The 14099-nt window shown below is 43.8% G+C and overlaps 1 protein-coding gene across 1 annotated transcript; it reads left to right on the forward strand.

The window, feature by feature from the left end:
• The first annotated feature begins 200 nt into the window (after nucleotides 1-200).
• RPL26L1 (ribosomal protein L26 like 1) lies at nucleotides 201-11001 on the forward strand. Its single transcript, XM_040344546.1, has 4 exons — nucleotides 201-307; nucleotides 2467-2639; nucleotides 3066-3206; nucleotides 10840-11001. The coding sequence occupies exons 2-4, from the start codon at nucleotides 2472-2474 to the stop codon at nucleotides 10966-10968; spliced, it is 438 nt and encodes a 145-aa protein (XP_040200480.1). The 5' UTR covers nucleotides 201-307; nucleotides 2467-2471; the 3' UTR covers nucleotides 10969-11001.
• The last annotated feature ends 3098 nt before the right edge of the window (nucleotides 11002-14099 follow it).

A 14099-nucleotide genomic window follows, 5' to 3' on the forward strand; every position in this document is an offset into this window, starting at 1 on the left:
ATTTTGAAATATAAAAAGTACATTTTATATGCAGACCAAAATGAGAGAAAAATGTGGAGGAAAGAGGGACATTGTAATCAGGAACAGTTGGGAGCTATGCAAAGGTAAACTTATCCTTCAACTTTGTCTTAGCATTTCAACTTGTAATGCCGCATGGCGCCACTAGGTGTCTCTACCTGTTTCCCGCTCGCCCAGTCTCGGTTCACAGGCCGCTCCGTCATCTCGCGGGAAGTGTCGCGGCCACTAATGGGAGCGGAAGTCGCTGCTAGTTCTCTTTTCCGGCGGCCATAGTGGACTGTGCGGCTTGGTAAGGATCTCCTGGGCCATTATGGAATATAATCCGTTGTCATCCTCTCCCGCACGCCTCTCTACCCGTGTTATTTCTCTGGGAATGGATAGAGGGGTCCTCGGATATGTTGTCGGGGAAGATATTGGCGAAGTAATGTGAATGCCGTGCTTAGAGAATGATCGGAGGGCTCTCTATCCTGTAGTAGAGGATTCGCCGGGACTGGGAGCGCCTTATGTCCTGGACGGTGTGAGGTCACTGTCAGTGACACGGGGGACCATGTCCTTTGTACCGCAGAGCTGACAATCGGGTCACCGGTGGGGCTCCTGGACACAAGGCTGCTGTCTGTAGGACTCTATGGGGAGGGAAATGTTTGCATGTGGTGTCTCCTCGTACACGCGTCTGTAATGATCACATTAACCAAGCAATGCAGCTGATCGTGTGTGTATCATAGGTGATTTCAGTGTTTGAGAGCATCGAAGTCACATGTTTCTGGTAAAACTGGAAGCTAAAGAAAACTGTGTGGCTGTTATAAGAATACAGCACCCCAATATATGCATATAGATCAGCTTGTTCTGACACTTCCACCCTCTTGTAAAGTTTGGTGCTTTGCTGTACATGGCACTTGTGTGACTTGGGACTGTAAAGTTGCATGACAAGTTGTACCCCACGATTTCCAATGAGTGCCATTCATATCTGTGTGACTTTGCACTGCTTTGGTTCAACTTTGATGCAACTTGAGGTCCCTAGACCCCAAGATTACACAGGCTAACGATTACATCAAGTCTCCTCAAAGTCGCACAGCTTTCAGGTCACACAAGTATAAAAATGGCCCGAGTTGGTCCATTAAAAAGGAACCTTCCGATCAGGTCTGCCTGAAAAACTGACAGGCGGACCTGATTGGAGCCTTTGCGTGAATAAGGCCTTGTACAGATGAGAAATATGAAGGCAAGTTACCTGCTGCATGCAGATGTGGATAAACACTGCACCTGGACACAGCAACACTCCGTGTAAAAGCCACATACCCATGACAATTTGCTGCAAGCAGTTTGTATGTCACTAGAAATGTCATCCCTGCAATTGGGGGGCAGTCAGATTTCTAATCGCATTTAACCGCTTAGATGTGCCCAGGGGCACTGACCAGTGAACTGTATAGGGGTTGGCTGTGGCTGTTTCTACACAGTATGCATGGAGCTAGTTTCTTTAGGTTCTTGCCAGCAGCAGTCTTTCTAAATGAGGCCTAAACAAATCTAAGTGGCAGTGTCCTGCAATAAGAGACTACTGTCACTGTTCAGCACTTCTTAATAGAGATTGACTGAATAATTGGGGGGCGATATTCACATTTTTCAAATCGGTATCGGTCACTTTGGTCAGACCTTCTCCCCCTGTCCCTGCGCGGCGCTATCTGTCAGCAGTGCGATGATCTCTCACTACCAGCCTCAAAGGACTGCTGTTCCACCCCTACAGCAGGGCCACGAAGGCTGCTCATGACAGCTACAGGCGAGCAGAGAGATCGTTGCGTCGATCTCTCACTGCCCGCATGTGGAAGTTTACCTGCTCAGATTCCACTGGGGAGGCTGAGAGAAGTGGTGTAGTGACAAGCTGAATCTGGGTGACAGTGATGTACAGAATATCGGCACCTGATATCGGCCTGAAAGGCGGCTGACAAAAAATATTGGTCGCCCCCCTATTTCTCACTCATGGAGCATCGGATGCTGATGTCCCCTACTACATGCCATGGTTCATCTGCTGCCCCTTGCATCACTTCAAAGCTTATTAGTTGTCATAGTGGTCAGAAGATGGTCACAGTGCATGGCAGGGGACATGGGTATCTGACTATGTTGAATGCTAAACAGTGATTCAGGTTGTAGGGGACATGGCCACTGATATGTTACAGGGGACTGGCTGGTGCATTTGTTTAGGGAGCTGACATTGTATCTTAAATGATTTCTAATGGCATGTCATGTGTTCCCACCTTTTGTCAGCCTTTTCCTCTAAACTTAGATGGTTAAAGGGGGGCCTTATCAAATATGTTCTTTTTATACACATTTGATTTTTCTATTTACAAAATGTGTAACTTGTTTTATCCATTTGCAAGGTCCATTTGTTACAGCTTGCTGTGTTTTTCGCATTGCGACCATACGGCTAGTTCATGTGTGTTTTTTTTTTTCTCTTTTTAGGCAACATGAAGTTCAGTCCATTTGTCACTTCTGACCGAAGCAAGAACCGCAAGAGGCACTTCAATGCCCCCTCACATGTCCGTAGAAAGATCATGTCCTCTCCCCTCTCCAAGGAGTTGAGGCAGAAGTACAACGTTCGGTCTATGCCCATTCGCAAGGACGATGAAGTACAGGTACGATATTACAGGGTCCACAGAATTTACCGGTGAGGATGTTTACAAGTGTGACAGAGCTTGTCTGTATGCAAATTGGGGGGGGGGGGGAAACTGTACAGGCATTATGTGAGAATATGTATTGGAAGTACAGCAAACTGTATTACCCCATCACAAATATAATTAAATTGCATTTGTGATTTGTATTAGTTTAAAGTTTGGATACTTATGACATCTGTAAAATTAACTGGCAAAGTGTGCTTAAGCTCTTGCCATCCTCCTGAGACTTTTTTCATACCTGTGTATGAAGGGTTTGTAATTGCAAGGTAGATAAACTCATGTGAACTGGAGCGACTGCTATACCTCATTAACAGATGGCACAGCTTCTTTCTCTCATTTTGATATCTAATTAACCTGGACTTTAATGACTCTTCCTTGAATTTGCAGGTCGTACGCGGACATTACAAAGGCCAGCAAATTGGCAAAGTTGTCCAGGTGTACAGAAAGAAATACGTCATCTACATTGAACGCGTGCAGCGTGAAAAAGCTAACGGCACCACTGTCCATGTTGGTATCCACCCCAGCAAGGTATGTTCAGTGCTTCTGATCATTTATTTTCAGTGATAGTGGAGTTTGTCAGGTTTTTTTGCTATAGATATAGATTTTATGGTCTACTCAGTTTTGAAAGCTATGCTTGTGTTACAAGAATTCAAATTGAGGAATAATTTGAAGGTTTGACATGCTGGTGCAGTGGTGATTTGTTAGTGAGGTCCTGGAGTTGCTTATGTTGCAGTGTATGTTCTCCATTTGCTTTAATTCCACTTATTCCAGAAACTTTGGTAGTCTAATGGTCTTTTTTCCCAATTAGACCTGGGATATATTTGGGTACATATTATTGGTGTGTTTGGCAAGCACTGAATTGATTAATGATCACGTTGTCCAGTGGTCTCCAAACTGCAGCACTTTGCATGCACAAACAACGGCGCATACTTCATGCTACTGACAACAATTGGGCACAATTTCTTCTACCAATGGTGGGGCACTGGTCAGTCTGGCCCACCTAAAGTCTGAAAGACAGTAAACTGGCCCTTTGTTTAGAAAGTTTGGTGACCCCCCTGATGTAGTCCAACTCTGTATGGCAGAGTAGTGTTGTCCATCTTCTGTTGCCAAACATCTTACTGGGCAGGATTTCAGTGCAGATTTAAGGCCACTTTGCACTAATGATTCTGCCAAAACCTGGTCAGTGGCAGAATCACCATGGTCTCTGGGACCTTCCCTCTTTTTCTGCACAACCCTTGCATATGTTGTTGCAATAAAGGATCCTCAACCATGCTGGTTTGCTCAGTGAGAGAGTGACACCATGCAACATACAGTGGAGAAAATAATAATTTGATCCCCTGCAGATTTTGTAAGTTTGCCCACTTTCAAAGAAATTAAGAGAATAATTTCTGTATTCTGTCATTTAAAAAACACATCAACCAAAATTCCTAAAAACACATGCTACAAATGTTATAAATGGAGTTAAGCACAGAGGTAAGATGTTTCTTGTAGTTACCAAGTTTACACACCTCTCAGGAGGCATTTTGGTCCACTCTACATATTTTGTTTTGGGTCATGCTGAAAGAATCATCTTCAGTTTTCTGGCTGAGGGAAGAAGGTTCTTATCCAAGATTTTGCAATACATATTGCCCTGTCCATTGGCCGCTCAATGCGGCAAAGTCAGTCTGTACCTTTTTAGCAGAGAAACTGCCCCAAAGCATAATATTTCCACCTCCTGTGCTTCGCTGTAGGGATGGTGTTTTTAGGGTCATAGTCGGCATTTTCTTCCTCCAAACACAGCGAATCCCCCTCAAGGCGGCATATGTACAATCATGCCAATGAACATAAATGATTTGGAGAAAGTGCTGTGGTCAGATGAGACCAAAATTGAGCTCTTTGGTTTTACCTTGATTTGCTGTGTTTGGCGTAAGAAAAATGCCGACTATGACCCTAAGAACACCATGTCTACAGTCAAGCACAGAGGTGAAAACATGATGTTTTGGGCTATTTCTCTGCTAAAGGTATAGACTGACTTTGCCGCAGTAAGGGGCCAGTGCGCAGGGCCATGTATTGTAAAATCTTGGATGAGAACCTTCCCTCAGCCAGAACACGGAAGATGGGTCTTCCAGAATGACAATGACCCAAAAAATACCGCCAAGACAACAGAGGAGAGTGGCTCAATAAGCAGCACATTAAGGTAATGGAGTGGCCTATCCAGTTTTTAGACCTTAATCCTATAGAACATTTATGGAGGGAGCTGAAACTTTGACTTGCTAAGCAACAGCTAAGAAACCTTAAAGCGGAGCTATTTTTTTATTTAAAGTCTGCAGCTATAATATTAAGACACTTGCCTGTCCAGGGAGCCCACAATGTCATCACCCGAAGCCGATCTGTCCCTCAGCTCCCTGGTGCAGGGCATATTCCGTAAGGGAATCGGGAAGTAAAACCTTGCAGCTTCACAGCCTGGTTCCCTACTGTGCATGCGTGATTCACGCTGCGCATCCTTACTGGCCCCTGCTGTCTTCTGGGACCTGTGTGCCTCCCAGAAGACAGCGGGGGGGTGGAGGAGGGTCTGGACAAGGCGTAGATTGATGCAGAATCTGCGGCGATCTATCGTCGGAAGTGGGAGCAAATACCTGTTAGACGGATCTATTTTTGTGTGGAACTTCGCTTTAAGAATTTTTTATTTTTTTAAAATCAAAATGACCTTTGAGCATAGAAAATACATGAACAGACGGGTGATAAGTGCAACATGCACTACACTTGCGAATCAATCCAATTGACATCCATAGACATGATAAACATCAAGAGGGAAAGTGCTTGCAAAGTATAGACTGCGTGGTACCAGAGCTACATGAGCGTGTAGTTACCAAGTGGGAACATGTCTAATTCTCCATCGCACGTGAAGGCATCCTCCAGCCATCTATCCCAGATCTTATGGTACTTCTTTGGGGAGCCCCTGTGGATATAGATTACTTTTTTGTAGGGGAGAGTTGTGTTGACACCGCTTTAAGGATTTGGTGAAGATCTGTAAAGAGTGGACCAAAATCTCTCCTGAGATGTGTGCAAACCTGGTATCCAACTATAAGAAACGTTGGCAAGCACAAGGAGGTAAGACAAGGGTTTCTCCACCAAATACTATAGTGAGGGGAAACCGGTATTTGATCCCCTGCTGATTTTGTATGTTTTCCCATTGACAAATGATCAGGCTTTAATTTTTAATGGTAGGTTTATTTTAACAGTGAGACAGAATATCGAGAATTTTTTAAAAGTTATAAATAAGGGGAGTTCTGGGTCCCCACGGAAAAATTAAGTATGTAGCTGCTGACTTTTAATATTAGGACATCTACCTGTCCAGGGTTCCCGCGATGTCGGCACAAACGATCTTCGGATCCGCTCTTGGGTGCTACCGTAGCCATTCGTAGTTAGGGAGCCCGGCAGTGAAGCCTTTAAGCAAAACATGACTTGGTACTTGGTGGCAAAACCCTTTTTGCCAATCGGAGGTCAGACATTTCTTGTCGTTGACCCCCAGGTTTGCACACCTCAGGAGGGATTTTGTCCCAATCCTCTTTGCAGATTCTCCAAGGCATTAAGGTTTTGAGGCTGACATTTGGCAACTCGAACCTTCAGCTCCCACATTTTCTATGGGATTAAGGTCTGGAGACTGGCTAGGCCACTCTAGGACCCTAATGTGCTTCTTGAGATGCTCCTTTGTTGCCTTGGCAATGTGCATTTGTCATTGTCCTACTGGCATACCCATCCATAACCCATTTTCCATGCCATGGCTGAGGAAAGTGTGTTCTCACTGGAGATTTGATGGTACATGGCCCTTTCCACCGTCCCTTTCATGTGGTTAAGCTGTCCTGTCCCCTTAGCAGAAAAACTTCCCCAAAGCATAATGTTTCTACCTCCATATTTGATGGTGGGGATGGTGTTCTTGGGGGTCAAAGACAGCATTTTTCCTCCCATTGAGTTGATGCCAAAGAGCTTGATTTTGGTCTCATCGAACCACAACACTTTCACCCAGTTCTCATCTGAATCATTCAGATGTTCATTAGCAAACTTCAGATGGGCCTGTACATGTGCCTTGAGTAGGGGGATCTTGAAGGCGCTGCAGGATTTTAGTCCTTCACAGTGTAATTACCAATAGTTTTCTTGGCGATTATGGTTCCACCCAATAGTGGAACTCTTGCTAATACTCTTCTCCTGAATCTCCTGGAAGTTCGGGCCAATTAGAAAGTGCAGTGTGCTTCGTGCATGCGCAATGGGGAACCCGGTTGTGAAGCCAAAAGGCTTCACTACTGGGTTCCCTTACCAGGAATGGCAGCGACGGCACCCGGGAGTCGATGTAAGAGACGACTGGGGTGCCGAAATTCCCAGGCTCTCTGATCAGGTAAGTGCCCTATTACCGCAAGTCGGCTACAGTATTTGTAGCTGCTAACTTAAAAAAAAAAGCCTCCTCTTAAAGATCATTGACAAGCTTCTCGCATTTAGTTCTGGGCTGATTCCTCACCATTCTCGTGATTGAAACTTCACGAGGTGAGATCTTGCCTGCAACTCGATACCGAGGAAGATTGACCGTTTGTGTCTCTTCCGTTTGCGAATAATTGCACCAACTGTTGTCACCCTCTTACCAAGTTTCTTGGCGATTGGTCTTGTAGCCCATTCCTGTCTTGTGTAGGTTTACAATCATGTCCCGGACATCCTTGGACAACTCTTTGGTCTTAGCCATGGTGGAGAGTTTGGAATCTGCTTCTATAGGACAGGTGCTTTCTTACAGGTAACAAGCTGTGATTAGGAGCACTCCCTTTTAGACTCCTTTCACACTGGGGCACTTTTCCGGAGTTTTTAGTGCTAAAAATAGTACATGTAAAGCGCCACTCAAGCCACCCCAATGTGAAAGCCTGAGTGCTTTCACACTGGGGCAGTGCACTTACAGGATGGGGGGAAAAAAGACATGCGAGCAGGTATACAACGCTCCCATTCATTGAAATGAATGGGCAGCGTGGCTGCAACACTGGCTGTTAACCGATAGCGGTTAAAAGCACCCCGCTAGCGGCCGAATAGCGACGCTTTAAAGCTAACGCCCGCACTGCCCCAGTGTGAAAGGGGTCTTGTTCTCCTAATCTCAGCTTGTTGCCTGTATAGACACCTGGGAGCCAGAAATCTTGTTGATGGGGGATCAAATATGTATTTTGCTCATTAAAATGCAAAGCAATTTATAACTTTTTTTTTTAATGGGTATTTGTGGTGGTGTCTCTTGCTGTTGAAATAAACCTACCATTAAAATTAGACTGATCATTTCTTTGTAAGCGTGCAAACATACAAAATCAGCAGGGGATCAAATTTCTGTCTATCATTTTAAAATGCACCTATAACATTTATAGACCCTTCTTTTTAAGTGGGCAAACTTACAAAATCTGCAGGGGGCAAATTTCCCCACTAAGTAGACTCTTGATACATGTTGTTAAGCGCTGTTTAAACTGTTGGCGCTATGTAAATCTTGTTTTAATACTGTTCCTGATGAGTTGTCACTAGGGACAGGATTGCCAATGCAACGTGTTCTATACCAGTATATTTGTAGCAAAGATTGGCAGAAACTATTTTCTCTGGTTATTGTAGGTGACTACAATTATGGCAATAGCTGACTAGGGTTTATATGAAGCTACAAATCCCAGGTCTTGATCATTGGAAGCTGCATTGGATAACATGAATAGCCACTGATGCCCACAATTCTGCAGCTAGCTTCAAGTTCTGCAATGAGTCGGTTGCTCAGCAGCTAAGCTGCAAATTGATACAGCACAGACCTTTTTAGTTTGCCGTTTGACAAGATGAAGATGACATTGCCCTTAGTTTAAAAAAGTAAATACTCTACAGATGTCACTGTAACTACTGTTGGGACAGATATTTAGCCTTTACATTAAAATGAATGACATTCCCTTCAGAAGAGACTTCATAACAGCCTTTCCTCAGCCTGACTTAAGAATGCCCAGACCAAACTGGATGCCTCAGGGCTAGCCTAAAAGTGACCTTCATTCGCTTGGATCTGAAGCTTGTGGCCTTTCTGGACATTGCATAGCGATCAAAGCTAAAAAGTGTGGTTTCCAGAGCGTTTTGGTAGTTTTTGCCCTTTCTTTGAAGATTAGCTTTGAGTAGTCCAATTGGGCTGCTCACCAGGAGCAACTGTCTACACGATTGAGTGGCTTTCTAACTTTCCACTACCGCCAGTTTTGCAGCAGAAATGGTAATGCTGGAGGCCTGAGCGCTGACATTGTTTAATGGGTGGAGTACCCACACCTTCTTGCATTCGGTGTAGAGAAAGCATTCACGCTGCTGCGCCAGTTTTGCAAAAGCACTACGTGAAACCTTGATCTCCAATCTCTTCCTACTGTCTGTCTACAGTCACTTCCCAGTTATTTGACCCTCATCCACCAGCTGCCTGGGTTTTTAAGGAAAAGAGGCATTGCCTCACAATTGGGCCTAATTGCATCATCACGCAGTCTTAACTTATCTGTACATAAGTGGGAGCAGTCCCACTGCTACAGGTAACCCCAGCCTTTCATGCCTAACTTTACTGGGGCTGTTTACTCTGTACAGTCTAAAGGCACTAAGGCCTGGAATCCAGAATCCCTGTGGGTGAAGACCTATAAGAGTATTTATCATTGGAGTCTTTTAGCTTCATTGGGTGAGGCAAAGTTCCCTAGCCTGTCATCGGGAGCTTCAACACATGACTTTCTCTAAACTTACCCAAGATAACTGACTGCAGAGGTTCCTAGTATGCTCCAGTGCTTTCTCCTGCATTATCTCTGATCTTCTGAAAGTCTTAGAACAGGGCCACCAGCCTCTTGCCATTTCTAACAGGCATTTATTTTTTTGGGTGGAGAGGGAAGGGTCCATAAAGACATGGATGAGCGAGTTTGGGGTGGAGGAACTTGATTGGTCTGCAGCGTCCAGACCTCAACCCAATAGAACACCTTGGATATATTTAGAGTGAAGGTCTTCTCGTCCACATCAGTGCCTGACCTCACAAATGTGCTTCTGGAATAATGGGCAAACGTTCCCATAGACACACTCCTAAACCTTGTAGACGGCCTTCCCAGAAGGAAGCTGCAAAGGGTGGGCCAAATCAATATTGAACCCTACGGACTAAGACTGGGATGCCACTAAAGTGCATGCGTATGTAAAGGCAGGTGTCCAAATACTTTTGGTAATATAGTGTGATTTTTGCAGGGGAAAAAATTAGCATTTTGTTTTCCCACAGGAGCCTGCAAAGTATCGCACACAAGATCAGTGGATCGTGAGTGCAATGTCAAGCTAATGCAGGCTTTTCCTACAGCTGTCTGCTGAGGTACCATACTTGTGTTCCATACAAGTCAATCTGCTGTGATGGATGTCTGGACTTGTAGTTCATTCACATATATCTGTGATGGAATGACCTGGCTGTGTGGGCAGAGCTTCTGCCAATTTAAAAAAAAAAAAAACTACAGCAGCTGAGAGGAGGAACCACCTGCACTGTCATTGACTCCCGTGCTGCAAAGCTTAAATGGGGCCCTCTATTAGGCTCTCTGTTCACACATGAGCAGTATAACAAGGTACTGCAGCTGAAAATCCATTTCAGAGTATGTGTCTGTTTTATATTGGTGCAATGTAAAGACTAAGGCTAGCCATAAATATTAAGATTTCTCTCATTTAGCCCCATTGACTGAGTAAAAGAATCAATATATTTCCCCTGTTCACGAGTGTAGGTGTTGGAGAAATCTCCCCTGCCGGCTATTTTATATTTTTGCAGCTGTTGCGCCTGTCAGACTATCCAGGGACTGCATATGATTGGGTGGGAAAGTTGTTCTAGCACAGGCAACTGAACTCTTCCAACTGTCTTGTAGGAATTTTCCTCCTTAGGAGAGAAGGTGAAGGGAAATTTTGTATATACGTTTATTTTTAATGTTTGAAATCGGATGAGATGTTTTTTTTTTTTTTGCTGTGGATTAATGCATATGGTTGCCTATTGACTTTAGTGAAGATACTTTCTGCTCCAAACATTCTCTTGTTCCGAAACCCTCCAAATTTCCTTGCATAACCATAAAAACATTTTGTTCAACCTCATTTAGGATTTTGGCCAGTCTATTGTGTAAGCAAAGGTGTGATGTTCTCATGGTTAGTAACTTTTTTCCCTTTCACTTAGGTGGTGATCACCAGGCTAAAGCTTGACAAGGATCGCAAGAAGATCTTGGAACGCAAGGCCAAGTCTCGCCAAGTTGGCAAAGAGAAGGGCAAATACAAGGAAGAAACCATTGAGAAGATGCAGGAGTAACTTTATCAATAAAAACTGTCAATTTTCCACGAACTGTGGCTCGCCTTTCTTTAAAATTAGTATTGTAACAGGTTTTTAAAATATACCTGCTTGAAGGCCTGCCAGTTTTCATCCAAATCTAGGAGACCGTTTCAAAACCAACGTGTGTGTGTGTGTGTGTGTGTATATATTTCAATGTGGAGATTGTGATCAGTTGACCAGCCGGATCTCCCCTCCCGACTGACGTCAGCGGGGGATTCCCGCTGCATCTGAGTAGAGAAGGAGAGATCTGGCCAGTCATGTGATGGCGATCTCGGCTCAAATTGGGTATTTGCAGCATTTATTTTTATAAATCTCACACAAAGTGGATACTACAATAGGAGGCAGTGCTGATGGTGCAAACAGGTTAGTGCACGGGTGGGCAATCTTATCTGCTGCCACATTTGGCACCTTTTGGGGTAGGGGAGAGGAGTACCCGGTTTTGATGGGTATCTTCTCCTTCTGGCTGAGTTTGGCCATTCACAAAACCCAGCCCACTTTGCATGCGCAGTAGGGAACCGGCTGTAAAGCCTTCACTGCTGGTTTCGATTAGCCAAAATGGCAGGAGCAGCACCCAAGAGCCTATTTAAAAAAATAATTGTCTCTGGTGAGGACACCGCTGCATTCATGGACAGGTAAGTGCCCTAATATATTAAATGTCAGGAGCTACAGTATTTGTAGCTGCTGACCTATTTCTAAAGGAGCCTGGAGCTCTATTTTTAATTTTAAGAAACAATAAAAATACCTAAGGTAAAGTGACGAGCGCAATGAATATGACTAAGTAATCAAAGTGTTAATCAGTGAACATTGATAATAAACTAAAATTGAAACAAAGTGTGCTAAAAAATATTAAAAACATCAATAATAAATAAAAACGTTCAGCCAGCAAGTGGCCAGTGAAAAAAAAAAAAAAAGTGTGCACAAAAATAGCTGCAAAAGTCAGCAGGCAAACATAAATATGAAGCCTAAATCAGTCCTGGAATAATAGGCTAACAATACAGCCTTTATACGTGCATAAAAGTGTAGGAAGTTCCATAGAGACAAAAATAAATATAAACTTCTCCAATAGTGATAAACAAATGTTTAAAATCTTCTCATGTGGGTCTTCAAATAATGTGGGCTCACAATGCGCTTACCTTCCCAAGGTAGTAATCAAGCCTTGATTAAATGGATATCCACAAGAGGTGTTGTTGAATCTGCAACTAGCTGTGGATGTTCAGGGCGTCCTGTATAATCCAATGTTTGTAGGCTCCAGATTTCTATTTGGCAGCGGTGGTGCTCAGCATGGGGAAATAAAAAAGGTAGCTTCCCATAGTGTAGTAAACCAAGGCTAATTTATTGGTAAAAACGCTAACAAGTGCATTTTAAAAGATCAAAGAAAACGAAACTAAGAAACAGCTGATGACAGCTTACTGATGTATTGCTTCAAAAATCAGTCCGTCCCTTACATGTTACACCACGTCACGTGGCTTCATCAGAGGTCTTTTTTTTTTTTTTTTTTTTTTTTTTTTTTCATTGGCCACTTGCTGGCTGAACGTTTTTATTCATTATTGATGTTTTTAATATTTTTTAGCACTTTGTTTCAATTTTAGTTTATTATCAATGTTCACTGATTAACACTTTGATTACTTAGTCATATTCATTGCGCTCGTCACTTTACCTTTCACTATTTTATTGTATTTCTATTTGATATTTATACATTATTAGATTGAGCAGCATCATCACTTTTAGTTCATTACTATTATTTTACTTCACATCTTAAGCTTTACTAGGTAGGCGCAAGAGCACCCTCACTTTATCAATAAAAATACCTAGCAGACTTTTTTTTTTTACCAGTAGAAACAAATGACTGTAAAAGTAACAAATGTTTCTGTAGCATTCCTGCATTGTATGAGCTTTGCCTGTCTCTCCCATGGTCCTGCATTTGAGCAAGGGTTTTCTCTGATATGTTAATGTAGTTATTGCTGGTAGGGAGGTGGACACTGAAAAGCTGGAATCGGGTAAAGCCAGTACTGGGTGAAAATGTTGCGCAGGACAGATTGATCCAACTACCATATCATTGGTGTTCTCTGACACTTCAAGCCCACACCTTGAACTGCAGCATCTCTCCCCTCTTTGAATTACCTGCACTGATCCACCTTCCTCTGTGTTGAAGGGGAGGGCTCTCAAATGCAAAAGGTAATGTTTACATTGTGATTAACCTTCAGAGTTCACAAGCCACAGACACTCTTGGCCTATGATCCCTGCTGTCTAATGCCGGTGATGATATGGGCATTGTATGCATGCTGGGCACATGTACCAACCATAAACAAAATGATATCCAATGTAAACTTTATGTGTTGGGTCTTTTCAGAAACACTTGCAGCTTGCATTAAAAGAACTGGTGATTCCTCCTTTAAAGACCTTTTTGTTCAGACCTTTCCTGGTAAAGGTGACCATGCAATGTTTCTTAAAGTGGAGTTCCAGGCCTTTTCATTTTGGAAGTCGGCAGCTACAAAAAGTGTAGCTGCTGGCTTTTAATACACTTGCCTGCTCCACTGTCCGGCCGCCCGGAGCGCAGCTCCTCTCTCTGCCGGCGCTTCCATTCAGACTGGGCACCCGGCCGTGACGGCTTTCGGCTTCATGGCCGGGCACTTGCTGCGCTCTAGAAGTGAACAGGCGATCGCGTGGGACCTTTCACGTGTCCTAGGTGATTGTCTACTGGGAGGGGCCACCTAAGCTGAATGAGCAGTCGCCTAAGCGGTCCCTGGGCGGAAGGAGAAAGTGGGACAGTTAAGTCCCACTCCTAACGAAGCCCCCCAGTCCCCCCCAAAAATTACATACCAAATGTGGCATGCAAGGGGGCGAGGAGTGGTTTAAGCGGAAGTTCCACTTTTGGGAGGAACTCCGCTTTAAACTATGGCATTCTCTCCCTGTCAGAGGTTTTCGAGGGGGATCAACATTAGAATAACTCCACTTTTGTTGAGGAAAAAACCTTCCCCTTTGGGTGATCAATGCACATTGCAGGGATTTTAACTTTAATTTGCAGATTCCTTCCTAGGCATGACTGCATGTCGAGCTCTGCACCCCCAATTTAAGAATGCTGTGGCTGCAAAGCAAGATATTGCAGCCAT

Source organism: Rana temporaria, chromosome 3, assembly GCF_905171775.1.
Source record: "Rana temporaria chromosome 3, aRanTem1.1, whole genome shotgun sequence".
In the NCBI taxonomy this organism is placed as follows: Eukaryota; Metazoa; Chordata; class Amphibia; order Anura; family Ranidae; genus Rana; species Rana temporaria.